Source organism: Vidua chalybeata, chromosome 27, assembly GCF_026979565.1.
Source record: "Vidua chalybeata isolate OUT-0048 chromosome 27, bVidCha1 merged haplotype, whole genome shotgun sequence".
Classification (NCBI taxonomy): Eukaryota; Metazoa; Chordata; class Aves; order Passeriformes; family Viduidae; genus Vidua; species Vidua chalybeata.
In genome coordinates, this window is record NC_071556.1 from 3,135,285 (window position 1) to 3,160,965 (window position 25,681).

Genomic DNA, 25,681 nt, shown 5'->3' on the forward strand with positions numbered 1-25,681 from the left:
GGCAGCGGCGGCAGGATGCGGGCGGGCCGCGGCGCGGCGGGCGGGGAGGCAGCGGCCGAGGAGGAGGCGGCCGATGGGGCCAAGCGCGGCGGGGCGGCGGCGACGGGGCGGGCGCGGAGCCGCGGCGGGAAGGGGTCCCCGAACGGCGAGTGCCGTCGCGGGGAACCGCCGCGCAGCCCCGGCCCGGAGCCGCCCCGAGAGCCCAAGGTCTCCTTCTCCTGCGGCGGCGGCGGCGCATCCCCCGGCGGGGCCAAGGCGGCCGAGGAGGGGGCGAGCGAGGATGCGGCCGAGGAGGTCCGCGGGAGCCAGGCCAGCTTCATGCAGCGGCAGTTCGGGGCGATGCTCCAGCCCGGCGTCAACAAGTTCTCGCTGCGGATGTTCGGCTCGCAGAAGGCGGTGGAGCGGGAGCAGGAGCGCGTCAAGTCGGCGGGGGCCTGGATCATCCACCCCTACAGCGACTTCAGGTGCGGGGGTACCCGCGGGGTTCGGCCGCATCCCGCATCCCGCGGGGCCGGGCCGGGGAGCGGGGCTGCCGGTGCGGCCGGGCCGAGGGCACCTTGAGCCGCCGCCGGGCGCGGGAGGGGACGAGCCGGGCATCCCCCTCCCCAGCGCAGCAGGCGCCGCTGCTCCGGGGATGCCGGAAGCCCTCGCGGTGCCTGAGCAAGGGCATCCCCTCGTCCCCTTGTCCTTCCCGGGGCCTCGGCAGGTTCGGCCCGGCTCGACCCTCCGGAGCCCCACCGGGCCTTGGCTCTGTCCCCGGAGCTCCCTGGGGTTCGGTGCCCCCCTCCCTGGGCAGGGCTGGGGCTGGCTGGGCAGGGGGACGTGCTTTGCCGCTGCCTGGCAGAGCGTTGTGAAGGCTCCCCCCTCCCCCAAGGAGGCCTGATTCTGTCCCTGGGGTTCAGCCGGTTTGAGGGGGATTCTTCTGGCTCCTGAGAGGACTCGAGTCCCCAAAATCCAGCCTGTGTGTCTGCCAGGCAAGCAATGACAAACCCCGGAGGAGAAAGGCTCTGCAGCTCCATCTCCTTCCCATCCCTGAGCCCTGGCGAGCTCCAGAGTGGCAAATGCTTCCTTCCCGAGTCGTGTGAAAGCTACCGGGAGGGATGGCTGCGCTGTCTGGGCAGGCAGCATGGCATCCTGCAGGGATGGGGAGGCCGAGACCCTGCTGGCATTGCTGCTGAGCCAGCACTGGGAGGACCCTGGTCCAGAGACCTCAAAGGGGCTGGAGGAGCCTTTGACCAGGGGCTGGGGGGGCTGGGGGGCTCAGCCCCAAGTCGTTGTGCTGCTGTGCTGGTGAGAGGTTTGGGGTGGCTCGAGGGAGGGTTTGCTGGGTGCCTGAGTGGGGGATCCCCCCCCCCGAGGCAGATCTCAGGTTCTGTTCACTGCTGACACTGATGGGGTCCTGTGGGCTGGGGTTCCTTGAGGCAGGTGGAGCTGGCCATGGGCTCAGGACAAGGACAGCACCTTCACCTCCTGCTTTCACCCTCGTGTGCTGCTCCTGGGCTGCTCTGGCATCCTCCAGAGGAGCAGCTGGAGGCCTGTGGCCACCCCTCAGGCCCAACTTCCTGCACAGGGGTTTGAGCCCTTCCACCCGGGGAACCTGCCATGGGAACCCAGTGGAGCCCCCTCCTCGTCTCCCTGGCTGGGCACTGGGTTCTGCTGCAGATTTGGGGTGAGAAGTGGTCACACTGCCAGGCCACTGCCAGTCCCCTGGCAGAGGGACCTCCACTCTCCCTGCCGTGACAGAGCAGAGGTGGCAGTGCCAGGTGGATCCTGGGGGCTGCTCAACGGAAGGAGTTCGCCCTTCCTCACTCCCTGTGCTCCTCCTCACCCTTGGCAGCTGTGGGATGTTGGGGAGGCTGGGAGTGAGGTGACCCCCAGAACCTGCCCTGCCTCCAGAGCCTGCCCTGCTTCTCTGAGCTGGCAGAGCCGTGGCACTGGTGGCAGAGCCCACAGTGCTGCCAAGAACAGGGATCTCCCTCCAGTGAGCCTGCAGTGGGCTTGAGGCCTCAGAGGATTCCCCAGAGTGCAGCAGCATCACTCCCTGGACTGGTGCTTGCAGCAGGCAGGTGGGTGCTGGAGTGACCTTGGGGAGTCACCCTGGCTGTCCTGCCCTGCACGGGCTTCATCCTCCTGGAACTGCTATTGAGACTTGAAACCCATTGGGGCAGAGTGGCTGCCTGTGTTTTGATGCTGGAAGTGGCGTAGGAGAGTTCCCTGCCCAGCGGGGAGGAGCTGCAGGCAGAGCCATGGCATCCTCCAGCTCCACAACCGTGCACAGGAACAGGATCAGCCCACGCCAGGCTGGGCTGAGGAACCCGCTCTGCCTGTGCCCCTTGGGGACATGAGTGCATCCCTCCCGTGCTGTCCTGCCTTAAAGTAATCAAAAAATTTATCCAGTAATGATAATGGAGTGTGACCTGGTCGTGTTTGCCCTGCAAAACCCATTTCCCATCTTAAGAGAAAATCATTCCCCATCTGCATCTGTGAATCATTTCATAATCGGTGTCATTTAGCAATCCTGGCTCCTCATGGCCATGGTGCTGCCATCGTTCACACATAATTCAGGGCAGATTTGCTCCAGGAACCAAAGTTGCTATTTACATAAATATTGAATGATGAGGAAGCAATCAGGGCGGCTGGTAAGATCCTGAGCTACAAATCTGATCAAAGAGACCTTGTAAGTGTGTGCTGGAGCAGGGCCACCTCCTTTTGGGTGCTGGGCAATGATTGTCACCGACTTTGCCACTTCTGGTCTCTGGAGGAACAGCCAAGCCAGCGCCAACTCCTTCATTGATTCTTCTGGGGTTTCTGCACCAGCCCTGGGGTTTTGGGAGCTGCAGGAGCTGCAGCTGGTGGTCTGGAGGTGCTGGCAGTGCCCATCACCCTGTGACCACCAAGGGGCTGCTCAGGGGTTACTCCAGCTTTCCACAAGGCTGGGCTGGGACTGGGGTTGGAGCTGAGCAGGAGGTTCTCACTGATGATGATTTTCTGTTGCAAGAGCTGTTCCTGTGTGTGAATCAGGGGCAAAGATGCATCCAGAGGACATATCCTGGTGTTGCTTGGCTGGAGCCTTCTTCACCCAGGTTTAAATGCTTCCAGGGGCTTTCCCTCTGCCTGGATGGTGCCACCACAGGGGCTCCTGAGCAGAGGGATGAGGCTCACCAGCTGCTCTTGCTGGCGGTGTGTGTGACAGCTCTGGTGCTGGTGTTCCCATTCCCTGTGGTGAGGGTTTTGGGAGCTGGGCCCCTCCCTCTGCAGCGTCAGCTGCTGAAAGCCACCTCAAGGGGAGGACAGGCTGTGACCGACTTGGAGGATGGTGAAGGTTTGGGTCCTTGAGCAGTTTGCAAAGCCTTTATACCCCTTCCCCCCAGGGTAAAAGGCTTTTCCAGGAGAGAGGGCACCAGTCATTCATCACGACTGGCTGTACTGGGATCTGTGCGTTGGCCACCACTGCTCATCAGCTCGGGCAAACTTGTGCCATTGGCTCCACAAGCCACTTCTCACAGCAATCTCTTTTTTAGAATATGAGTATTTAGTGCGAGTTTGCAAAGTGCCGATCCTGCCTCAATCCTGCACCAATCCCACACAGATCGTTCGCTGATCCCGTGCTGCTCCTGCCCGCCAGGCAGCCTGGTTTGCATCAGAGCCAAAGGGCTCAGGCCTCAGGGGCTAAAGGAGCTCTGTCCAACTGTCTGTCCCACGGCATCAGCACAGACAGGAGAGGTTGGATCATCCCTGGCAATCCCTGGAGCTCTGAGTGCTGCCAGTGGAGTTAAGCAGGGACCACCCTGGCATACATGCCCCCCTCTAGGGCTTGGACCCTACTCTTATCTTGCCCAGGCCCTCAGAGCAGCACCCCTGTGCCAGGCCTTGGGCGGGTGATGGAGCAGGAAGGTGGCAGCTGCCTCTCGCAGGGGCTTTGGGCATCTCCTGTCATCATCACTCTCGTACAATTGGGTCAGAAGCGAGGGAGGGGTGTCGAGGATCCTGATTAATTTGTTTTCAGATATTTTTAGTAGCCTGGATTGGATCTTTTTTCTATGCACATGAACCTTCCAAGGAAGAAAGCATTGGCATGGCACGCTGGTCCCCGGGGCGATCGCACAGGGTTGGTTGTGTGCAGTGGGGGATCAGGAGCAGTTTATCTCTGCAGGCCGAATTCTGCCCTGGCTCAGCCAGATTGCAGAGGGATTGGAGCCAGAGGGGAGTTTTGCCCAGCTGGCGTGGTTATTTAATCTTTGTTCTTCGCAGCTTTGCATGGCTAATGCCCCTGTGGGACCCACGCAGCACAGCAGGGTCAGTCTGAGCAGGAGCTGCCAGGGGGTTTAGGGGCAGATCCAGCCCCACAGCAGCTCTGCTGATTTCAGCATCCCTGGGAGGCCGTGCCGTACGTGGGATCCCACGGGTCCAGCTGGGACTCTTTGGTGCCAGCAGCCAGAGCTCGGCGTAGGGGTGCAGGGGGGGGGGCACAGCTCCTCTGGCGAGGGTACCCTGGGGACCGCCCTGGTGTGAAGTCATCGTTTTGCAGCAGTGACATCACTCACGGTTGCCACGGCAATGTCTCACATGAGGAAGGTGTCATTGGAGAAAGGTCAGGAGCTGGGATGCTCAGCTCCTTCTGGTCCTGCGCTAGTCTGCGCAGTGGGGGGGGGGGGGTGGTGGGGGTGGGGACCTGGCCCATCGCCCCTTCCTGTGTGCGTGGGGGTCTCCTCCTCGTCCCCTCATCCCCTCACCCCCCAGGGCACAGCGTGGCCGTGGCACCCCCCGCTCGTCATCCCGCAGCTCCCAGGGTGGGCTGAGCAGGATGCGTGGGCGAGGGTCCTGCGTGGCCGTGCACGTGGCACCGAGGAGGATCCCCCCTACTCCTGCCCCCCGGCCAGGCGAGGCAGGGCCGAGGTGGCCTCCGCATCATCCTGCCGTGACAGAGCTGCTGTGACCTTGCAGATGCTCAGAAAGGTCATCGGTGGCCCGGGAGAGGGGGACGGGGAGAAAGGGGAGAAGGATGGGGTGAGGCAGGAGGGGGCGGAGGAGCAGCGCAGCCCAGGCAGGGCCAGGGGCGGAGGCGGCCGCCCACCCCCCCCCCAGCCCGCGCGTCTGGCCGGGGCTGCGGGCGCTGCCGCCGCCAGCTGCAGCCGTACGTGCTCCGCTGCACCGGAGCCGCGGCGGCTCCTTCCACCGCCCCCGCGCTGCGGGGCCCACGGGCAGACCCCACCCAGGCACCCCCCAAAACGCGACCCGGCCTGGCCCAGGGAGGCGCCGGGCTGAGGTGGCCCTGGCTGTCCCTGGGGACTGTCCCCTGTCCTTGGGTCCCTGTCTGGGAGCGCAGAAAGAGGGGGCTGCTCCCAGGGCTCTCCGATACCGACTGCACCCGCGACCTTGTTGTCTGGGGGTCCCCAGCCCACGGGATGCCCCCGGGCAGCTCAGCTGGAGGGTGTCCCCCTCTGGTGCTTGGTGCCATCATTCTCCCCTTCCCCAGGACCTGCTGCCACAGGCCAAATCACACCAGAAAAAGCCCTCAGTCCCATCCTCTGCCCCAGTCAGGGGCTCTTCTGGCTGCAAGATCACCCTGGGGGCAGTTTGGAGAGTGGGGAGCAGGATGTGGTTTCTGGGGAGAGGAGGGGATTCCTGTGGCTGAGGTGGCATTAGAGTGACAGTAGCCCAGTGGCACAGGTCCCTTAGGGCAGGGCATGGTGGCTGGGTCCTCTTGGCATGGAGGGGACTCTGGGGTGCTGGTGACGTCCTCCAACATCTTCTCGCTCCCCAGATTTTACTGGGACTTCACGATGCTGCTCTTCATGGTTGGCAACCTGATCATCATTCCCGTGGGCATCACCTTCTTCAAGGAGGAGACCACGGCCCCCTGGATCGTGTTCAATGTGGTCTCTGACACCTTCTTCCTGATGGACCTGGTGCTGAACTTCCGGACAGGGATTGTCATTGAGGACAACACAGAAATCATCCTGGACCCTGAGAAGATCAAGAAGAAGTACCTCAAGACCTGGTTTGTGGTGGACTTTGTCTCCTCCATCCCTGTGGACTACGTTTTCCTCATTGTGGAGAAGGGCATAGACTCGGAGGTCTATAAGACGGCCCGCGCCCTCCGCATCGTGCGATTCACCAAGATCCTCAGCCTGCTGCGGCTGCTCCGCCTCTCCCGGCTCATCCGCTACATCCACCAGTGGGAGGAGGTGAGGACCTGCTCTGGGAGCCTCTGGCAGCAGCTGGATGGCTGGAGAGAGTGGGAGCCGGAGTGGTTCCCTGACAAACTGGCAGGGTGCAGAGGACCTGTGGGGCTGTGACCCACCCTGGAGGGTTTGGGGCATCCCTGAGCTGTGATATAACACCCACCATGGGTGCCAGCATGGCTGGCACACCACCCCCTGTTCTGCCAGCAGTAGGACCCTGCTGAGCTCAGCTCAGCTCCTCCAGCCTCTCTCCCCTCTGACTCCCTACCCCACCAGGAGCTCGGGGAGCACTGGGGAGGACAGCGGGGCCCCCAGCCCTGTGGGGCCCCCAGCTTTGAGGGTCCACCCTGCTTTGAGGGGACATGCTCAGCTTTGCTGTGTGGCTCTGGCCCGTGCCCTGGGAGCTGCCCTGCTCCCTCCTCAGTGCCCAGAGTATTTGTGTCTCCCTGATCCTTGTCAAGGCTCGCTGCCATTAGCGCTTCCCGGGCGGCAGCGCGGCGGCACCCGCCGGCTATAAATAGGCAGGTGGAGCACAGCCACCTCGAGGCCGGAGCCAGGCCAGCCAAGGGAGCCTCTTCCAGCTGAGGCCATGCAGGTCGGTGCCCTGAGCAGGGCTGGGCAGTGGGGGACAGTCCCCACGCTCACCTCCTGCCATGCCACCCACCCACAGATCTTCCACATGACCTACGACCTGGCCAGTGCGGTGATGAGGATCATCAACCTCATCGGGATGATGCTGCTGCTCTGCCACTGGGATGGCTGCCTCCAATTCCTGGTGCCCATGCTGCAGGATTTCCCCCAGAACTGCTGGGTCTCCATCAACGGGATGGTGGTGAGTTCCATCTGCCCCACATCGTGCTCCTGCCTGCTCCCCGGGGCTCCCACCCATCCCCACGTCATCCGTCCTCCATCCTCCAGCCCCAGGAGATGCCATCCCCTGTGGGCCAGGGCTGTGGTGCCCCACGGTGCACGGAGCAGCCGGCCCTGGTGTCGACCTGGTGAGGTCTCACAGGACCTGGAGCAGTGGATTGATCGGGGTGGGAGGAATATGCTGACACGGGGCTCTTGGCCCCATCCCCTGCCGCCTTCTCCTGCTCATTAGCCACAAAGCTGCTATTAATAAATAATGGCTCCTGTTTCTAATTGCTCCCTCTCAGCCCTGCAGCCTCCTGCAAATGGCCCTTTCCCCCTGACTGTCTCATCCTGTTTCATCAGATTTCCATCTCTGCTCTGTTCTGCCTGGCTTCCTCCTCTTCCTCCCCTGCCTGTTCTCAACCGTTTCCTTCCCTGCCTACTTCACCGGGGAAGTTTGGAAAGTTTGAAAAGTTTGCTTTTCAACAACTTCCTATTGCTGGGAGAGAACTGGGACTGTGGCCAGGCGTGAGCCAGGGCGCTGGGCCCTCGAGCAATGCTGTCACTCACACACACGTGCATGGCTGAGCTGTTGTCCCTGTCACTGCAGAACGACTCCTGGAGTGAGCTGTACTCCTTCGCCCTCTTCAAGTCCATGAGCCACATGCTCTGCATCGGCTACGGGAAGCAGGCGCCCGAGAGCATGACGGACATCTGGCTGACCATGCTGAGCATGATCGTGGGGGCCACCTGCTACGCCATGTTCATCGGCCACGCCACCGCCCTCATCCAGTCGCTGGACTCCTCCCGGCGCCAGTACCAGGAGAAGGTAGGACTGCGCTGGATGGGTCCCACAGCTTTGTCCCCTCCTGGAGCTGCAGCCACGTGGGGTGAGGGTTCCCAGTCAGGAGCAGGAGCGGGGTGATGCAGTGGGACCAGCCCCATGGAGTGGGGATGTGGGTGGAGGGTCCCAGCTGACACCAGCTCTCCCCACAGTACAAGCAGGTGGAGCAGTACATGTCCTTCCACAAGCTGCCCGCTGACTTCCGCCAGAAGATCCACGACTACTACGAGCATCGCTACCAGGGCAAGATGTTTGATGAGGACAGCATCCTGGGGGAGCTCAACGAGCCCCTGCGTGAGGTGAGGGCTGGAGAGTTGGGAGGAGGATGGGGATTACCCCACCTTGCCAAGGGAAGGGATCCCCTCCTTCTTGCTGTGGGTCCCACCAGCTCCTGCCATGCGCATGCTTGGGGTCAAACACCTCTTGCTGCAGCTTTGCAGCTCTGCCTGGGAGTGTGTCCATGCACAATCTGCATGCCAGGGTGTCCGTGAGACTGTCTGGGGTGGGGAGCATGTCCCTGGGGGAGCATGTCCCTGGGGGAGCATGTCCCTGGGGGAGCATGTCCCAGCTTCCTGGGCTCACCCACTTCCCCACAGGAAATTGTGAACTTCAACTGCCGCAAGCTGGTGGCCTCGATGCCGCTGTTTGCCAACGCCGACCCCAACTTCGTCACGGCCATGCTCACCAAGCTGAAGTTTGAGGTGTTCCAGCCGGGCGACTACATCATCCGAGAGGGCACCATCGGCAAGAAGATGTACTTCATCCAGCACGGGGTGGTCAGCATCCTCACCAAGGGCAACAAGGAGATGAAACTCTCCGACGGCTCCTACTTTGGGGGTGAGCACTGGCAGGACTGAGCCTGGGTCCCCTCGCGGGGTCTGTGAGAGTCACTGGGACACCTCTGCTGTCCCAGTGCACCCACTGCATGGTGGTTCTCACACCCTGCTCCTGGCCTGCCCTGTTTTGTCCTCGATGGCGGAGTTCTGACCTTGGCCCTGTCGTTCTTCCCCCAGAGATCTGCTTGCTGACCCGCGGCCGGCGCACGGCCAGTGTCCGTGCAGATACCTACTGCCGCCTCTACTCACTCTCAGTGGACAACTTCAATGAGGTGCTGGAGGAGTACCCCATGATGAGACGGGCCTTTGAGACCGTGGCCATCGACCGTCTCGACCGCATCGGTAGGACACAGAGGGACCTGGGGGGGAGAGGGGGTGTCCTGGCAAAGGGGGCAGCTGTGGTTCCCCGTGGGAACCCAGCATAGCACCAGTACCGGGTCTCACGGTGCTTCCTCTCCCGGCCTTCCCCCTGCAGGGAAGAAGAACTCGATCCTGCTCCACAAAGTGCAGCACGACCTCAACTCAGGTGTCTTCAACAACCAGGAGAACGAGATCATCCAGGAGATCGTCAAGTACGACCGGGAGATGGTGCAGCAGGCGGAGCTGCAGCAGCACACGGCCATGTACAGCCCCGTCCAGCCCCAGGTCACCTCTGCCATCGCCACCCTCCAGCAAGCTGTCGCCATGAGCTTCTGCCCGCAGATGGCCAGCCCGCTGGTGGGCTCCATGGCGCTGGGCTCGCCCCGCATGATGCGCCGCTTGCAGTACGCCCAGGCCGTGCCCAGCCCCTTCGCCGTGTCCCCCGTCCTGCTGCAGCAGAGCCCCCCGCCGCAGCCGCAGCCCCCCGTGCCCCACGCCAACCCCTCGCCCTCGCAGGACCCGGCGCAGCCCACGGCCCTGCCCGCCTCCACCAGCGCCTTCGCCGCGGCCGCGGCCAGCCCGCCATCCCAAAGCCCGCTGGCCAGCCGGACGTTCGCCTACGGAGGCGCCCCCGGGCCGCTGGGCTCCCAGCTGTCCCTCAGCCAGCAGCCAGCGCCCGGCTCGCCCCAGCGCCTGGCCGCCCACAAGAGCACACAGGCGCTGCACACCAGCAGCCTCAGCCAGGATTCGCGGCCCCTCTCGGCCTCGCAGCCCTCGCTGCCCCATGGGCTGGCGGCCGGCAGCACCCAGAGCCCCCCGGCCTCCGCCCGCGAGTCCAGCACCTCCATCGGAGGGGGCCCGGCCGCCGCCTCGCCGGGCCCGGGCCCTCCGGCCGGGCTGCGGGCCCAGGCACCCTCGCGGGGGGCCCCGGCCCACCCGGCGCCCACGGGCTCGGGGCTGACACCGCCGCCCGCCCTGCCGCAGGACTCGGCGGCGGCCCGCAAGGATTCGGCGTCCAGCACGCCCGACACGGACCCGGCCAAGTCCAGGCTGTCTTCCAACTTGTGACCTCCGCGCCGGGCACGGGGACACGCGTGCCGGAGGGGCGGCGGCAGGGAGCCCCACGTCACCTCGTGGCCACCCTGCGCCGCCGGGTGAGGGCCACGGCGCCAGCCCCGCTCCCCGGTCCCTCCTGCCACCCGCTGCAGAGCGGGGCAGCTGCCGAGGGTGGGCCTGGGGCTGCTGTGCCCTCTCCCCACCGCGGGGTCACTGGGCCGAGCCCCCGGGTGTGTCGTCTCCGACCAAAGTCTGACCCTGTCGCCCGCTCCCCATGGCGAAGCCCCGCTGCCCCCTGGCCTCCCCGGCTGCCCATAGAAGCCACAGCTGCATTCTCGCCATGACCAACTCTGTTTATGATATCTATGACCTGAACACATCCCTGTGTGTGACCCGCAGGACACCTCCCTGGGGCTGTCGGCGCAGCCCCGGCGCCGCGCGTGTCCCTGCGCCCCTCTCACAGACCCAAGGCGAGGGGTGATGGTCCAGAACTGGAGGTAAGTTGGGAAGGGTCTGAGGGATGGTCGCCCTGAGGCTTGTAAGCACCCACAAACACACTGTCCCCCACTCCGGGGCTGGGGGTGAGCACGGCCCCATGTCCCCGTAGGCAGCGCTAGGACGGAGGCAGGCGCTGGAGCCCGAGCCCTGGGGCTGGGGCAGGCACCTACCGAGCGTACCAGGTGCCTGTGCGTGTGTTGTGTGTGCGTGCGTGGGTGTGTGTGCAGGTGTGTGTGTGTGTGTGTGCGTGTGTGCACGTGTGCCTCGCTGCCTCGCACTCTGGAGCCTTCCACATTGAATGTACCGCGAGCGCGGGGCCTGTGCCAGCCCCGGCACCCTGCGGCCGAGCAGCCGGAGGGACAGGGCCCCACTCCAAGCGTCCACTTTCCCATCCAGCCCATCCTGTGCAATAAACGTCAGCAGCTGACAGAGCTACGCACGACTCCGGCTCTGCTTCTTCGCCACCGTCCCTCCCTGCCGCGCCTCGTGCCCGCCCCGGGAGCCGGAACACTGGGCACAGTCCCAGCTCAGGCTGTGGGATGCAGCTTTGTCCTTTGAAGAGCTGCATTCCTTGCCAGGAAAGCCACAAGGTGAAAAGCCTCTGCCAGCAGCTTTCCCCTCGCTCCAGCAGCAGCCAGGAAGAAGCTGGGTGCAGGCTGATTGTGAGCCTGTGGTTATAGGGCACAGCTGAGAACTGGGCCAAACACAGCTCCAGTTGCAAGGTGCCAACCATCTCCAACACCAGCCTGGTGGAGAGGAGGTGTGGGAAGCCACAGTTCAGTGAGAAGGGGAGGCTCCTGGCTGGAAAAGCTGCAGTTGGCCCCTGTGAGTCCAGTTCTCACTGTAGCTGCACTGGCACAATTCCATGTTTCTGCTACAAAAGCATTTTCAGAATGTGACACCCTGTGGCCAACCAGTCAGCAGAACAGGGCCAGACTGGGAGGCAGCAATCCCACCTCCCTGTGCCCCTGGCAAAGACAGGGGTCAGGCAAAGATTTCAGAGGACACAGGTCCCATCTTGTATTTCAAAAAACATTTTATTTACAATATTATACATGTTGACCCCCAAGTTAGTGGTTTTCCCTGCCTGAGCCCCTGTGAGCAGCAGCAAAACTCATCCCTGGAAAAGAGAGTGAAGAGCAGAGGCTGCACTATGGAAAGTGAGGACACTGCCCAGAGATGGAGCAGAGCACAGAGCAGCACCTGCCCTGTGGCCAAGAGCAGGGCTGGGGCTCCTGCTGTGGCCAGGTCAGTTGCCTGCCCCTCCAAGTGTGAGCCGTGCTGGTGGAGATGGAAAGAGGGGGACAGCACCTCAGGACAGGCAACAGCCAGGCAAAGGACAGTGCTCACAGCACTGGGGTGAGGGCTAAGGGCACCCACCCTGCCACCCCTTCGACCCCAGCCCAGAGCTGCAGCCCTCAGCAGGGCTTGGTGCCCTCTCCCTGTGCTGGGACAGCAGTGACAGCAAACAGTGCAGAGCCCCTGTCCCCCACCAGCTGCTCCAGCAGAGTCAGTTTGCCCCAGCACCTCAGAGTGAGGCAGGGCTCTCGCTGGGATGGAAGCTGCACCTTCTTCCCCGTGAGATGTGGGACAGAAGAGCATTGCAGGCCAGTGCCCACCATGGCTGGAGGTCCAGAGGTATCCTAGGGCCCTGTGGGCTGCCAGGCTCAGCTGAAGAAATATGTGGAATCCATCACTTGCTTCAGGTTGAATTCACCTGAGGGAGCAAAGGAGAGGTCAGAGGAGAGCAAGGTGGGGATGGACAGGGGAGAGGGAAGTGGCTTCAGGATCCCTGCCCCTGAACTGTGCTGCCCATAGAGCCACTCCACACAGAGGTCAGGCAGAGCCAGATGGCCTGGCAGACACAGGGCTGAGGGATTAGAAGGAGTTAAACTAATTGCCTTAATCCCATTGCATGTATATCATCTAGATCCTGGCAATTACCATGCCGAGTCCCTGCTCCCATCTCCGAGCAAATGCTCATGGTTGGAAACAGATGGGAGCAGAACAAGAGCAGGATGGGAAGAGCTGGGTCAGCCTGGGGGAAATCCCAGGGACTCAGCGAGGATGGCAGGGACAGGAATGCTACAGGGTAATGTGGACATGCTGGACTGCTCTGCCCCATGGCTCTGCAGTCCAGCATAGGAGAGGAAACCTGATCCAAGGAGACAGCTCTGGATTTTTGCCTTTTGGTGGTTTGGGGGGCCACTCCATCTCATTCCCCTTGTCTCCAAAATGCTCCTGAGCTCTGCACGTTCCTGTCCCATGCTCCTACCTGTCCTGGGGACATTCGACAGCTGCTCCATCAGTCTCTTCTGCCAATGGGCTATGGGCTCTGTGCTGGAGCTGGATGAACTAGAAGGAAGCAAATGAACACAGGTTATCTGGAACCAGGCACATCCTCCTCTGCTCCCTAGTGCAGCCCCTGACAACAGGATTCAGCTCTTCCAAAACAGACCATGCAGGAGAGTGAGAGCAGGAGCCCAGCCCCTGCAGCCCAGGGCAAGCCTTAAGGCTGCCAAACCCTCCTCTGGTTCTGCAGCCAGAGGGTGCAGAGCCCTGGGTTTTTACACAGCTGTTGATGGTGATTTGGGTGTCAGGCAAGAAGGAAGGACAGCTTCCCCCCAGAGCAACCCCCAGGCAGGTGACACAACCTGTGAGCACCTGAACACGACCTCTGGAAAGTGGGGGGGAAAATCCAACAGGTCAGGAATACCTGCAATACTTCTCCAGCATGAACTCAGACAGATCCTGCAGAATCTTCTCGCTGTGCAGAGCCACAAACTGCTGCCGACAGACCTGACCCAGGGAGACAACTGTGAGGTGCAGCTTAGCAGGTGTTTTCCCTCCTTCCCCCAGTGACACGTCAGAGGTGAGGGGCAGGGAAAGCAGCAGGAGTGGGAAGGAGGGGCTGCCAGACAAGGGGAGATGTGAAGGGAATCAGCCCAGGGAGATATGAAGCAGAGGTTGACCCTCATTAGCACAAAAGCCTTTGGGAAGGACCCAGGGCAGGGCAGGGGCACTGGCTGCCAGGGCTGTGTTTAGTGCCTGTTTCCACACTCTCCCCATGCACTCCCTGCAGAGTGGGAGGAGAAGGGGCACCAAGAAATCAGCTGTAACTGCCAGCAAACATCCCAGGTTCACCTCACCCGGGTGAATCAATCAGCCTATGGAGCAAAGCCCAGGGGAGGCGAGGCCTGGCACGGGCCCAGAGCACAGATCAGCAAGATCTTGCTCACAAGGGAGCCAGGAGGACACTTTTACCTGGTTCATGACATCCACGGTGAGCGCGTGAGTCCAGTAGCAATCGTGGACTGAGACGAAGGTCAGGCCCTTCCTGCGAGGAGGCAGAGGTGCCATGAAGCAGTGCTGAGACCCCTCTGTGTGATGGGCCCACCCCACACAGAACCTCTGGCTGGGACACGAGCAGGGACCACACAAGAGGGGGACTCCCTGCACATCAGCTTTTCAGAAGGAGGTGGCCAATCCCAGGATCTCCCTGTCCCTGTCCTGCTGCCCTCCTTTCCTTCTCTGCCAGGAACCCCAAATGCCCACCCACCAGGGACTCCTCAGTCCCATGTGGTGCCTTGCCCCAGCAACGTTCTCCCAGGAGAGTCCTGAGCCACAGAAGAGCCAGGTGAGAGCCCAGCTGCCCACTCCCTACCTGAGGCAGTGCAGTGCTGTGAGCATCATGTGTGTGGAGTCCAGAGAGTGGATGAAGTTGGGGGGAAAGGCATTTTTCTGCTTCACAGTGTCAGGTTTCCTGCAGGACAAAGTGGAGCACAGAGGAGCTGGGGCATTTCAAGGCCAAAGATGACAGCACTGGCACAGAGACAGTGCCACCCCAGCCTGGGGGTGAGGGGGCTGCCCTGAAGGGCCCCAAGGCCCTGCTGCTCTGTCCAGCTTTCTGCAGCTCAGGGGCAAATAACAGGAGCTCTGGCACTCCTTGACAGCTTCCCTGACAGGAAGGCTTTGTCCCCAGAGCACAGGCTGTGGCCAGCAGGGGTGCAGTGCAGGTTTTGTACTTACTGGCTGCTGTTGGAGGTTTTCACACTCAAGCGCTGCATGCCACAATTCAGCTGTGGGGAGAGGGGGTACCAGCTGTCACCCTGCACTGCCTGGCAGCACGGTGAGCTGGGCACTGCCCCACTCCTCTGGAGAGGGGCCTATGCCTTTCCAGGGTGTCCCAGAACCATGGCAGCTGCCACTGCCCAGTGACACTTTGCCCAGCTCTCCTCCTGAGGCTTCTGGCAGGCATCTGAACCCCTTCACCCTCGCAGGGTGAATTGGCCCGAGAAGGGCTGCTGGAGCCGGGCTGGGGGCTGTGAGTCAGCACAGCAGCACGTGGGAGGTGACAGCAGTGAGACTGAGTCACACGAGCCCTGAGGAGGCTCTCAGAGCGGGGAACGGCCCGTGCCCCAGCTGCCTGAGTGGGATGGAGCCACAGAGCTTCCTCACCAGCTCACCCACACACTCCAGGCTCTGCAGGGAGCCATGAGGCTGGAGGATGTGCCTGCACTCAGGGATCCTACCTGCTCTGCAGGCTCACCCACCAGTGATGCCAACCTGCCAGGCCCTAGCCCGGCTGCCTTTTCCCTGCTCCCACCATAGCACAGGGAGGGTGGGCCATGAGAGCTGACACTGGACACTCACCACAGTGGATCTGGAGCGATAGTAGGGCTGCACGATGGGGAGCCCCAGCGGTGTGACCCACTCCACCGTCCGGCCCGACTGGGCGATGAGCTTGGCGCTCTCTGTCAGCCAGTTCTTCAGAGGAGGGGAGGAAGCAGCTGCAGTTAGTGTGGAGCTGGGAGACCCCATCCCCTCCCAGCACAGGCCAACCTCACTCCTGCCGCAGACTGTGACAGGCCAGTGCTTACTGGGGAGTTTGGTACAATCCCACACCTCTGGGCTGGGGCAGGAGGATCCTCTCTGGGCCAGCAGAACCATCTCTCCCCATGGAGCATCCCCTTGTCTATGTATGAATGGACCAGGGAAGAAGAAAAAGTGGAGGTAAAGGGCAACAGGCTCCTTACCTGGATATCTCGAGTTGCTGAGAACATCTCCTTGATGCTGTTGAACACCTGCTTCACCAGATAATGAGATGCTTCCCACATGTACTCCTGGCACAGAGCAGAGGCAGAGCCACGGGTCATACAAAGGGACAGCCAAAGACACAGAGGAAAGTGACAGGATCCAGGGAGGGGGGACACACAGGAATGCTACCTCAGGGAACTCATCGATCTCCTTGAGGCGTTTCTCTATCTGCAGGCGGCCCCCGTAGCGAGTGACCCCGTACACCACCGTCATCACCGTCTGCTTCACCACCTTGCGGCTGATGAAGCCCTGCAGCACCTGGGCAACCTTCAACCCCCGCTCAGCATCCTTCTTCCGAAACTCCTCCACCTGAGGAGAGTGCCTCTGAGTCAGGGCTGGCATGAGCCACGCTGGCTCGAGCCCCCTCTGTGGCTGGTGGCCTGTGGGACCCTCGCAGCTGTGCACTGCCTGGCTCAAGCTCCCATCAGGATCCCTGCAGCCCATTTTTATCACCCTGGATGAGAGAAGGCACCTGCTGAAGGGATCCAGCATGGATAACAGTGCCTGCAGAGCCTTCCCTGCTGCTTTGGCACTGTCCCTTGGCAACTGGGTCGTGCCAGCTGGGACAAGGACACAGCTTGACTGTGGCTTAGAACCTGGGTTCTCCTGTCTCTGCCTCCCAGTGATAACTGAGCAAGCCCTGCACCTCCATGAACTCTTCCTGCTCTCTGCTGTGGTGCTGCCTGGAGAAAACCTGCTGACACCCAGATGGGAGATGCAGGGTCCAATGCCAGCTGAATGAGCCTCTCAGCACTCTCCCAGTGGCAAATTTCACATCACATCTTGACAAAGAAACTAAAGAATTTGTAGCAGGACCAAGGAAGAATCTCTACCCACTCCCTCCAACTCAGCTCAAGGAAGAAAAAGCTCGTAACCCATGGGCCAGCCAGCTGTGACCAAGGGATGAGGAACAAACATACTGCTCTCTTCCACCTCTCCAGCCTAGTTCTCCCAGGCTTCATTTAGGACAAGTGAGGACAGCAGAAATCCCAGGGGATTTCTCACAGCCACCTCCATGAGGATAGATTTCCAGTCACATCCCACTCGGGGACAGACAGTCCCTGTCTCTGCCCAGCTCATGCCTCCCCAGCCCTCTGCACACTCATCCCCACTCTTCTCCTTGGGAGTGGGAGTCACCCTGTGCACATCAAGAGGAGGAGGCAGGTCCAAAAGGACCCCGTGTGTCCCCACAGTGCCTCACCTGCTGGGCCACTGCACTGTAGACATCCTGAGGGAGCCCACAGGGCACCAGGTTGACGGAGGCAGCGCCGCTGAGATCCCGGCCAAGTGCTGCATAGTGCTGCAGCCCATTGCAGGAGCCATCCTGCAGGAAGAGCACGAGGGAAACAAGGAGTTAGTGTGTGGACAGAGCCCTGCTCATCTGCCCCCTCCCCATGCACAGGTACCCTGGGCTCAGGTGGTCATTATTTCCACCCTTTCTTCAGAGCAGTGACCATTTGCCTTCTGGCCAGGTTTCCTGCCTGGGTCCATCCCTAACTACTGTGACGTGTGAGGTTTAAAATCAGAAACCTCACATCACCACTTCTGCGGGCTTCCAAAGACATCAGAGCTCTGTGGAAACACTGAAAACCAGAAAATTGGGAAAACACCGAATACATCTGGGATGCTAAAAGCAGCCCCAAGAACCAGCAGTCAAAACAACCTCAGCAGTGGGATCAGAGGCAGGAAATGGCAGGCCAAGCCAGAGATCCCTCAGGAAGCCCCAGCTGGCTCTGCAACTCCAGACAGCTGCACTGCCAGCAGATGAAAACATCCCTCTGACAGAAACCAGCTCCCACCCAGATTTTCCAAAGCTGCATCAGAGGCACAGTGAGCGTCTGCCACAGCAGCTGCCCTTGCAGCCCTCCTGGAACCAAGAGCAGCTTGGGTGAGACAGACAGGACCTGAATGATGGTGCATGAAGATCTTGGTTCTCCCCACACCGCACTGGCAGTGATGTTTCTCACAGATGTGCTGCTGGTCCTGGCCCCCTGTGCTCAGGCTCTCCCTGGCCCCAGGGAGCCACAGCTACTCCAGGACTGACAGGCTCCTCAAGCAGGGCCCCCTTTCTCCTGCGCTCTCTCCCCACTCCCTGCAGTGCGGAAAGGCAGCGCCAGGACCTGACGGCTCCGTTAATTGAGCACTGATGACTCAGGCTGAACAAGACTCTGGTACCCTCCAGAAGAAGTCCTTGCTGATATTTCATTAGCTGCACCCTCCACACACCCCCAGCTGCTCTCTTGACCTTTTGCTGTCATCAAAATATCAGACCTGACTGCCTCATTCATATTCCAGGCTATCACTATTGGCAGAAAAACTGCTGCCCTCCCCACTCAGTCATGGCCACTTGATCTCCTCCTAAGAGAAAGGAGCAGCCACTCCTTACCAATGGCCACTATCAGCCTTGTCCCTGTGCAGGGAGGACAGGTACCTTCAGGGAGCTGAGCAGCACCTGAGCAGGGACAGGGCACATGGGGACAGGCCACTGAAGGTGGGGGACAACCTCCCCATGCCCTTCCTCAGAGATCCAGACCTGACATATTGGCTCTTGGAGAGCTGCTTGGCTTCAGCTTCAGAGCAGGAGTGGAGCAAAGGCCTCCAAAGCACTGCTCCGAGTACTCCAGCCAGCCAGGTGTTGCCCTGCTGGGCCGAATTCCAGTCCTGATCCTGTGGCTGCAGATGGTGACACTGGCCTGGCCCTCACCCTGCGACAGCTGCCAGCGATCTCCCGGCTGGGCTCTGCTCAAGCCAAGGGAAGCGAGGCAGCCCTCGGTTGTACCAGCTCATGGATGGCTGCAGGCAGCAGCAAATCACCACAGTTCCCATGCCAAAATGCCCAACACTGCATTTCCATTCCTAAGAAAACCCAGCCACGTGGAGCAGGGATTGCAGAGCTGGAGACCTGGATGCTCCTTTCCTGCCCTGCTGAGCCTCACACCGGCTGTGAGGACCTGCCGGCCTCCTACCTGGTGAACTGGGAAGTGAGAGATGTAGGCTGCTGGATCTGGGGACCTTGAGGCTTTGGCGATTTCCATACAGCATGCCAAGGTTTGCCAGGGCTCATCAGTGTCCATCCACCACTTCCTGCCCTGGGAATGAGAAAGCCCAGGCTGGTTGGAGCAGGCAGTGCTCCTGTGCCCCTCAAATAACAGGTAGGAGCCCCTGAGCACCTGGGATACGCTGGGCACAGCACCTCCTCCCACCATGCCTCCACTTCCCTAGTTTTACATCATGTCTTCAAAGAGAAACAGGTTATTTAGGAATCTCTGCATTGCGTTCTCCCTTTTTACCTCTCAAAAGTCTACCTTTCAAAATGTTTTTGTTTCAAAATCGATTCTGATTTCCATTTTATTTCACTTCCCAGAAGCTCCCACATACCGTGAGCGGGTGGTCAGCCGAGTCCAGGATGTCCTCCATGATTTCATTGGCATACTCCAGCCGCTCCTGCAAGGCATTCTTCTTCTTCAGCCCTGTCAGGTTGATGAGGTGGATCTTCAGCCAGTCAAGTCCCCTGGGCCCCAGTGGCCTCCCCTCTGCAAAGAGCAGGATGGCCCGGGTGACATCATTCCCCAGGTGGTTGAAATAGGGCGGGCACGGGTAAGTCCTGCCCCGGAAGTCCATGTTGTGAGGGAACCAGAACACCTTGTCCCTGACGTAGTTGGCGATGGAGAGCTTGTAGAGCGCGTCCATGCGCAGGCTGTGCATCTCTGCAGTCTTCTTCTTGCACAGGAACACCTCGTGCTTGAAGGACTTGCTCCAGGTGGAGGAATTGCTGGGAGGAGTGGGAGGCTTGGGAGCCTCAGAGAGGGGGGGTGGGATGTCCAGCTTCTCATCCCCTTTGTCATTGAAGATGGAGATGATGATATCCAGCACTGGCTGGTTGATCTTCCAGGCGCAGTTGCCCAGCTGGTTGAGGGCATCCAGCACGGGGTGGAGGTTCACGAGGGGAGACTGCTCCAGGAGCAGCTGGTGCTGGGTGGTCTCATCCATGAAACGCATCAGCTTGGTGTCATTGAGGACAAAGGCACCGAAACTGGGGGAGGTCCAGGGCACCGGGGGGCACAGCATGGGCATGGCAGAGGAGTTGAAAGTCAGCATGGTCTCTGCAGCTTTTGACACAAGCTGGGAGAAGATGGGATGGGGCCTTATCAACCCGACCTGGAGAGGAGGATCAGCAGCAGAGGATTAGGGCTGGAGTGTGGAAGAGCCTGTGGTCAGTCAGCCATTCCACAAGGATTGTGCCAAGTAAGGAGAGAACCCACACAGAATCAAGGGCTCCTCAAAGCATCCCTGAGCAGGAATGGCAGCAAGGACAGAGAAGGGCCTTGCAAGGGTCTGAGGTTTTGAGGAAGGGGTATCCTGCACAGCCCTAGAGCCCCCGGGATGAGGCTCACCTGCCAGTTACTGTAGAAGGAGTAGACGTGGTAGAGGACAGGGATAGGCTTGGACTCCAGGCGATGATTAAGGATGTTCCTGGGCACCTTAACAGCCTTCACCAGGAGCTCCAGCATGTGCATGCCCAGGCGCATGAGGAGCACACACGGCCAGCTGCAAGTCTTCAAGTTCAGGGAAGGCCCAAAGCCTGCATCTGCCACCAGCTTCTCCCAGTATTCCCGTGGCATGTACTGTTTAGGCTGGGAGGTGGAAGGAGAAAATGGAGTCAGCTGGAGGGGCTTTGCTGGATGGGGTCAATCTATCTGAGGTGTGGCTCTGAGGATTCTCCTATCTTTGTGTCCCCAAAGGTCCTCCCTGACAGGGGTGTTTGAGGCTGGGCTGAGCCCAGCAGTGAGAACGGGAACGGTGGCACTGCAAAGTCCTTCCTCGTGCCACACCCCAGTGCTGACACCCTGTCCCCACAGCATCCTGCCCCTCCTGCCCAGACTGCAGACCTGCCTGCCTTTATGAGCACTCAGCTCTGAGAACAACCTGATCCCCTGGCCCTTGAGGTGCCCAGGGCAGTGGCCTTGGCCCCTTTCTCCCCTCTTGTCCTCTCCTGCACTGCAAAGCTCAGAGATTTCCTGCATGGGACTCCTGGCTCCAAGGGATCCTTACCTGGCTGTCCTTTGCCAGCAGCTGGATGTAGTTCTCATAGATCTTCTGCACCTTCTCCAGCTGGCCGCTGCGCAGCTTCCTCTGGATGATGTACCTGTCGTAGACTTTGGAGCCCAGCTCCCTGGCCAGGACTGCCAGGGACTCACCTTGTGGAGACAGATCATTGAGGACCTGGGAAAGAGGAAGACAAAGACGGTCTTAGGAAGGAGGAACAGAGAGACACAGCAGAGAGACAGAGCGGGAGTTAAAGCTGCTGTGCAGGGAGCACAGAAAGATGCTGATTTCCATGATACTGAACAGATGGTGAGGAAGCAAAAACAACCAGGACAGAGCATGGATTTCTCTGGCTGCTTTGCAGAGGGAGCAGACAGCCTGCAGCTAATAACCTGGTAAACCTCTCAGGAAATTCCCATTTGGCTCAAGTGGGACATTAGTGCTCTGTGACAGCCCCATGGCTGATAGTCCCGCCCCACTCCTGGGAGGGTAGGGCAGGCTCCTACCTGCAGCATGATGTCCACATACGCCTCATCTGGCAGCAGACACAGGTAGGGGTAGAGGACGCTGTACTTGGACAGCCTCTTGGGCCTGGCCATGCTGCGCTTGGAATTCTGCAGGGCCTGGAGGATGGCGTCGTGCCACTGGGAGCGGAGGGTGCCCAGCAGCTCACGCTGCATGGAAAAGGAAGGAAGAGAGCTGGTCAGCATGGGCTGCCCCCTCTTTGGCTTGTGGACCCTCAGCTCTCACCCACAGGTCCCGAGGGCTGCCCCAGAGCCCTGAGTTTACCGCTTTGATAGCCTGTGGGGTCAGGGGCTTGGCTGCCTCCACCGACTCGATGGTTACGGTGTTCTTCAGCTCCATCTCCAGCTGCTGCTGGAAGCGCTCCTGCAACTCCTTCACGGAGAAATCCAGCTTGGGGTACGACGCCATCGTCTCCTGCAATGGGACAGAGGCAGTCAGTGCCAAAAGTGGGAGGAAGAGAAGCCATGCTCATTCTCCCAGCTTCCCTGCAAGAGGAACAATTGTGGTACAACTGTGGGCTGAAAGCACCTCGCTGGGACCTCTGGATCCAGAGGTCTCGTTCACACAAACCCCAGAGGCTGCTCTGCTCCTGTGTTATGGCCAAGCACCTCCCCAAGCACCCTCTGCCACACATGGAGGCCATCTCCAGCCCCCTACAAGCCCTCTGCTTTGCTGCTCCCCTGTAAGGCTGTTAGTAATGTCATTCATTTGATGATTTGTGTGGGCTATTGGGCAGAGATCAGGTTAAAAGGTTTTTTCTTGCTAGCCCTCCCCTGGGCTGTACCTAAGAACACCTGTGGCCAGCTTCAACACCTCCCTGAGGGCTGTGGCTTACTCTGGAATAGAAGTCCTGGAGCAGAGAAGACTTGCAGATCTTGGGGCTGGGTGGAGGAGGCAGCTGGTAGTTGGGCTGGACAGTCCTGATGGCCCACAGCACCATCTCCTTCTCATCTTCCTCAAACAGGCACTTTTGGAAGAGCTCATCCACATGGAAGCCACTGCTGTTCAGCTTCTGCAGGTATCTGAGGAGGGGCAGACAGGACAGGCTCGATCTTCCCCAAGGGCCTGAGCACGTTGTTCAGAAGCTGCCGGGGCAGGAGCTGCCTCAGCACAGCCCGTCCCACAAGGTCACCACCCGCCTCAGGTTACAGGATCGGGTGTCCATCCCTCAGCCTGCACCGCTGCAGAGCTTCCTGGGCAGGGAGGCCGAGCTCCGGCCACTGCGGGACCGAGCTGCCCACAGGCAGCCCCACAGCCTGTGCTGCACTGACACAGCTCCTCCCCATCCAGCAGTCACTGCCTGCCCCCTCAGAGACACCTGACTGGAGACATTCCCCTGAAGGCATCTAGAATGTGTCAGCAGCCAAGGGACAGAGAGACCAGTGATACATCCCAGAGGTTCAGCACTAGTGCATCATAAGCTTTCTGCATCCTCTGGAGAGGAGCTGGCTGTGCCTCCAGCCCCAGGCACTGCCCCTAGGCCCAGCCTGTGGGATCTTCCAGGGCTCTTTCAGCTGCTCACTTTAGCACTGGCACTTTCCTATCCTTTAGGCTCCATGAAATCTACCTGAATCTCCTGACCAAGCCCCTCTGGAGAGCCCTGCAGGAGCCAGCTATGTGACTGAGCCTACCAAAACAGGCAAACTCCACAGAAGTGCCATAAAAACAGAGGATCCAAGCCATTCCCACCAGGCAGCAATAGAGGGGCCAGAAGGAGCGAGATGCCTGGGACGGGTGTGGAACCAAGGAGTCCCTGACTGGAGAGGGCCTCTCCCAGCCCAGCTCTGGGGGGAAAGGTGCCTGTTCTAACCTTCCACATCTCCTCTCCCTGCACAACCTCAGACAAACTCCCCAGCAGCTCGGGTGGCAGAGAGGATGCTCCACCCACACCGAAATCTGGCCATGAGAAGTGGCTCAGAGCATCCAGGTGGGCACGCAGAAGGGGCAGCTCTTCCTGACCCCAACCCGTTGCACCTCCCAGTTCTCCAAGCACAGCATGTGGAGCTGCTGCCCCTAAGGCTCAGCAGCACCTGAGGCAGGTGTTACCTCAAGATGGCTTTGGGAGGTGACTGGTTCCGGCCCATGCACTCCAGGGCCACCGCGTAGGAGTCCAGGTTGGGCCGGAGGCCGGCAGCCTCCAGGATGGAAAACAATCGGTCCAGGCGATTCAAGCAGCCCTGCAGGTGAGAAAGGAGGGAGGCTGTGTTCACTGAGAAGGGAAGGAGGCTGTGTTCACTGAGAAGGGAAGGAGGCTGTGTTCACTGAGAAGGGAAGGAGGCTGTGTTCACTGAGAAGGGAAGGAGGCTGTGTTCACTGAGAAGGGAAGGAGGCTGTGGACACTGAGAAGGGAAGGAGGCTGTGGACACTGAGAAGGGAAGGAGGCTGTGGACACTGAGAAGGGAAGGAGGCTGTGGACACTGAGAAGGGAAGGAGGCTGTGGACACTGAGAAGGGAAGGAGGCTGTGTTCACTGACACCAGCAGCCCCTGAATCACAGCTCCACGCCCCTCTACTCCTGGTTCAGATTTAGTCACGTCTACCCTACCCTTTCCCCACTCCTTTCTTCCTCTCCAAGCCACCTCATGCAGATCTGTGGCCTCATGCCAGCTCAGTCCCCCTTGCCAGAAGCACTGCTTGAACACTTGCTGAAGTGACAAGCACGGGTAAAACCAGCTGGAGGCTGCTCCTCACGAGCCAGCCCCTCTGCCACCCGGAGCACCCACAGCTCGGTACCTTCCTGGCCCAGATGCGCATCACGACGTTGAAGGCACCAGTGTCCAGCACCTTCCTCTTCGCCGGAGAGCTGTGGCACAGCAGGAGGTACCGCTCGGCCTCCTCCGCCTGCTGCAGGAACAGGAAGCACTCCAGGTTGGACTGGATGGTCTGCTGCAGCTGCTGTTGGTTACTCTTGTCCTTTGGCATCCTCTGAGGCCTCTTCAGCTCTGCAGCTTCTTTCAGTCCCACCACCCTGGGCTTGCTGTGAGGGCTGCCAGAGCTCTGGTTCCAGGCAGTGGCTGCTTTTGTCTTTGGGATCTTTGGGCTCTTCATGGTTTTTGCTGTGGGTCTGGTCTCTGTCTTGACCTCTACCTTGGCCTGGTCCTCCAGAGCCAGGGAGGCAGCACTGGGCAATTCCTGCTTCATCTTCAGCTGCTGGCTGTACATCTCCTTCTGCAACTTTTTGGCCCAGGTGTTGGACCGGGCCAGGCCATCACCCTGTGCCCTGGGAACGGGCTGCTTCTCCTTGGGGCCAGGGACCACAGCCTCCTGGTACTTGTCATTGTCCAGTGCAGCCAGTTCCACTTTGCTGACTGTCACCTCTGGGACGTTAGTGCCTTGGAGCTGCTTCGCTCGAGCTTTCAGCACTAGTGGGAAACAGAGAGGTGATGAGGCACAGCAAAAGGCTCTGTCCTGTCCTCACTCTGGAAGTACCAGGATCACGCTCAGAAAAAAGGGTTCACACAAGAACTTCATCCCTCCTTGGCCAGCCCCGCTCCAAAACAGAGATACCAACCTCTGTCTCTCTGAGATCTACCTGCAAGCTGGAGCCCACCCCAGCATCCCAGGAGCCCAGCAGTGTCACTGCCAGGGGAAAAGCAACAGCCCAGGCTGGTCTGACTGCTGTCTGCTCACTGCAGCTCTCCCAGCACTCACCTTCCAGCAGCTCTGTCCTCTCACAGGTGCCATTTCTGTTCGCCTTCTCCTTGGTGCTGGCAGAGGAGTAGCTCCTGAAGATTCTCCACGGAATCCCTGCCGAGGAAGAACACAAAGGTGTGGGGGTCAGAGGGAGTTCACACCCTCAAGCACTCCCTGTCCCCCACTCTGCCCCATGGCCCCAGCTGGACACAGCGTGGACACAGTGAGCAAGGGATGTTTCTCAGCAGCAGCACAGGAGGGCAGGAGGGACAGGGACACCCCTCAGCCCCTGTAACCAGAGGCTCAGAAGGAACATGACCCCAGGGACACCACAAACCCCAGCGCTGTCAATGGGGTGGCAGCACCCCAAGGCCCCCAGAGCAGGCGGGCGCTATCCCACAGCTGGGACAGGACCCAGAGCCCCCCAATCAGTCCTTTGGAGAGCAACAACATCCCAGCACTTCCACAGCCCCGACTCTACCCCCTGGGGTGCTCACGACGCAAAAAGACCCTTCCATCTTCCAGGTGTATCCCAGAGAACGCTCAGGACCGTGGGACGTCCGGCCCAACTCCGTCCGCACACTCGGGCCGTGTCCCGGTCTCCTCGTGTCCCTGCCGGTCCCTCTATGCCCCCCGGTGCCTCCGTGTCCCCGCCGTGCCCGTTCCCGCTCACCGGGCCCCCTCAGTCCGCCCGGGCCCCTCAGCACCGCCCGCAGCCTCAGCAGCGACATCCCCGGGCCACGCGCGCCG

General features: G+C 60.6%; 2 protein-coding genes across 2 annotated transcripts; one reads left to right on the top strand and one right to left on the bottom strand.

Moving 5' to 3' along the window:
- On the top strand, positions 1-10,240 carry HCN2 (hyperpolarization activated cyclic nucleotide gated potassium and sodium channel 2). Its single transcript, XM_053966214.1, has 8 exons — positions 1-464; positions 5,765-6,188; positions 6,856-7,017; positions 7,648-7,866; positions 8,034-8,180; positions 8,478-8,718; positions 8,895-9,059; positions 9,193-10,240. The coding sequence occupies exons 1-8, from the start codon at positions 16-18 to the stop codon at positions 10,143-10,145; spliced, it is 2,760 nt and encodes a 919-aa protein (XP_053822189.1). The 5' UTR covers positions 1-15; the 3' UTR covers positions 10,146-10,240.
- A 1,409-nt stretch (positions 10,241-11,649) lies between these two features.
- POLRMT (RNA polymerase mitochondrial) lies at positions 11,650-25,670 on the bottom strand. Its single transcript, XM_053965914.1, has 21 exons — positions 25,605-25,670; positions 24,950-25,045; positions 24,032-24,660; positions 23,346-23,476; positions 22,135-22,321; positions 21,564-21,713; positions 21,281-21,448; positions 20,781-20,951; positions 20,123-20,362; positions 19,107-19,886; positions 18,695-18,817; positions 16,930-17,052; positions 15,858-16,037; positions 15,668-15,754; positions 15,285-15,398; positions 14,661-14,710; positions 14,296-14,394; positions 13,896-13,968; positions 13,348-13,430; positions 12,907-12,986; positions 11,650-12,348 (listed from the first exon to the last, which is right to left on the bottom strand). Exons 1-21 carry the CDS (start codon positions 25,660-25,662, stop codon positions 12,299-12,301), a joined length of 3,672 nt encoding a protein of 1,223 aa, XP_053821889.1. The 5' UTR covers positions 25,663-25,670; the 3' UTR covers positions 11,650-12,298.
- Positions 25,671-25,681: the final 11 nt, after the last annotated feature.

Bases quoted from the DNA above. Each gene is read 5' to 3' on its own strand.
- HCN2 (XM_053966214.1), top strand. From the start codon at position 16: ATGCGGGCGGGCCGCGGCGCGGCGGGCGGGGAGGCAGCGGCCGAGGAG. The intron at 465-5,764 runs GTGCGGGGGTAC...CTCGCTCCCCAG, and splicing joins CACCCCTACAGCGACTTCAG to ATTTTACTGGGACTTCACGA. The intron at 8,719-8,894 runs GTGAGCACTGGC...TTCTTCCCCCAG, and splicing joins CGACGGCTCCTACTTTGGGG to AGATCTGCTTGCTGACCCGC.
- POLRMT (XM_053965914.1), bottom strand. From the start codon at position 25,662: ATGTCGCTGCTGAGGCTGCGGGCGGTGCTGAGGGGCCCGGGCGGACTG. The intron at 22,322-23,345 runs GTAACACCTGCC...GCCCCTCCTCAG, and splicing joins CCTCCCAAAGCCATCTTGAG to ATACCTGCAGAAGCTGAACA. The intron at 16,038-16,929 runs GTGAGGCACTGT...CACTCTCCTCAG, and splicing joins ACAGTGCAGTGGCCCAGCAG to GTGGAGGAGTTTCGGAAGAA.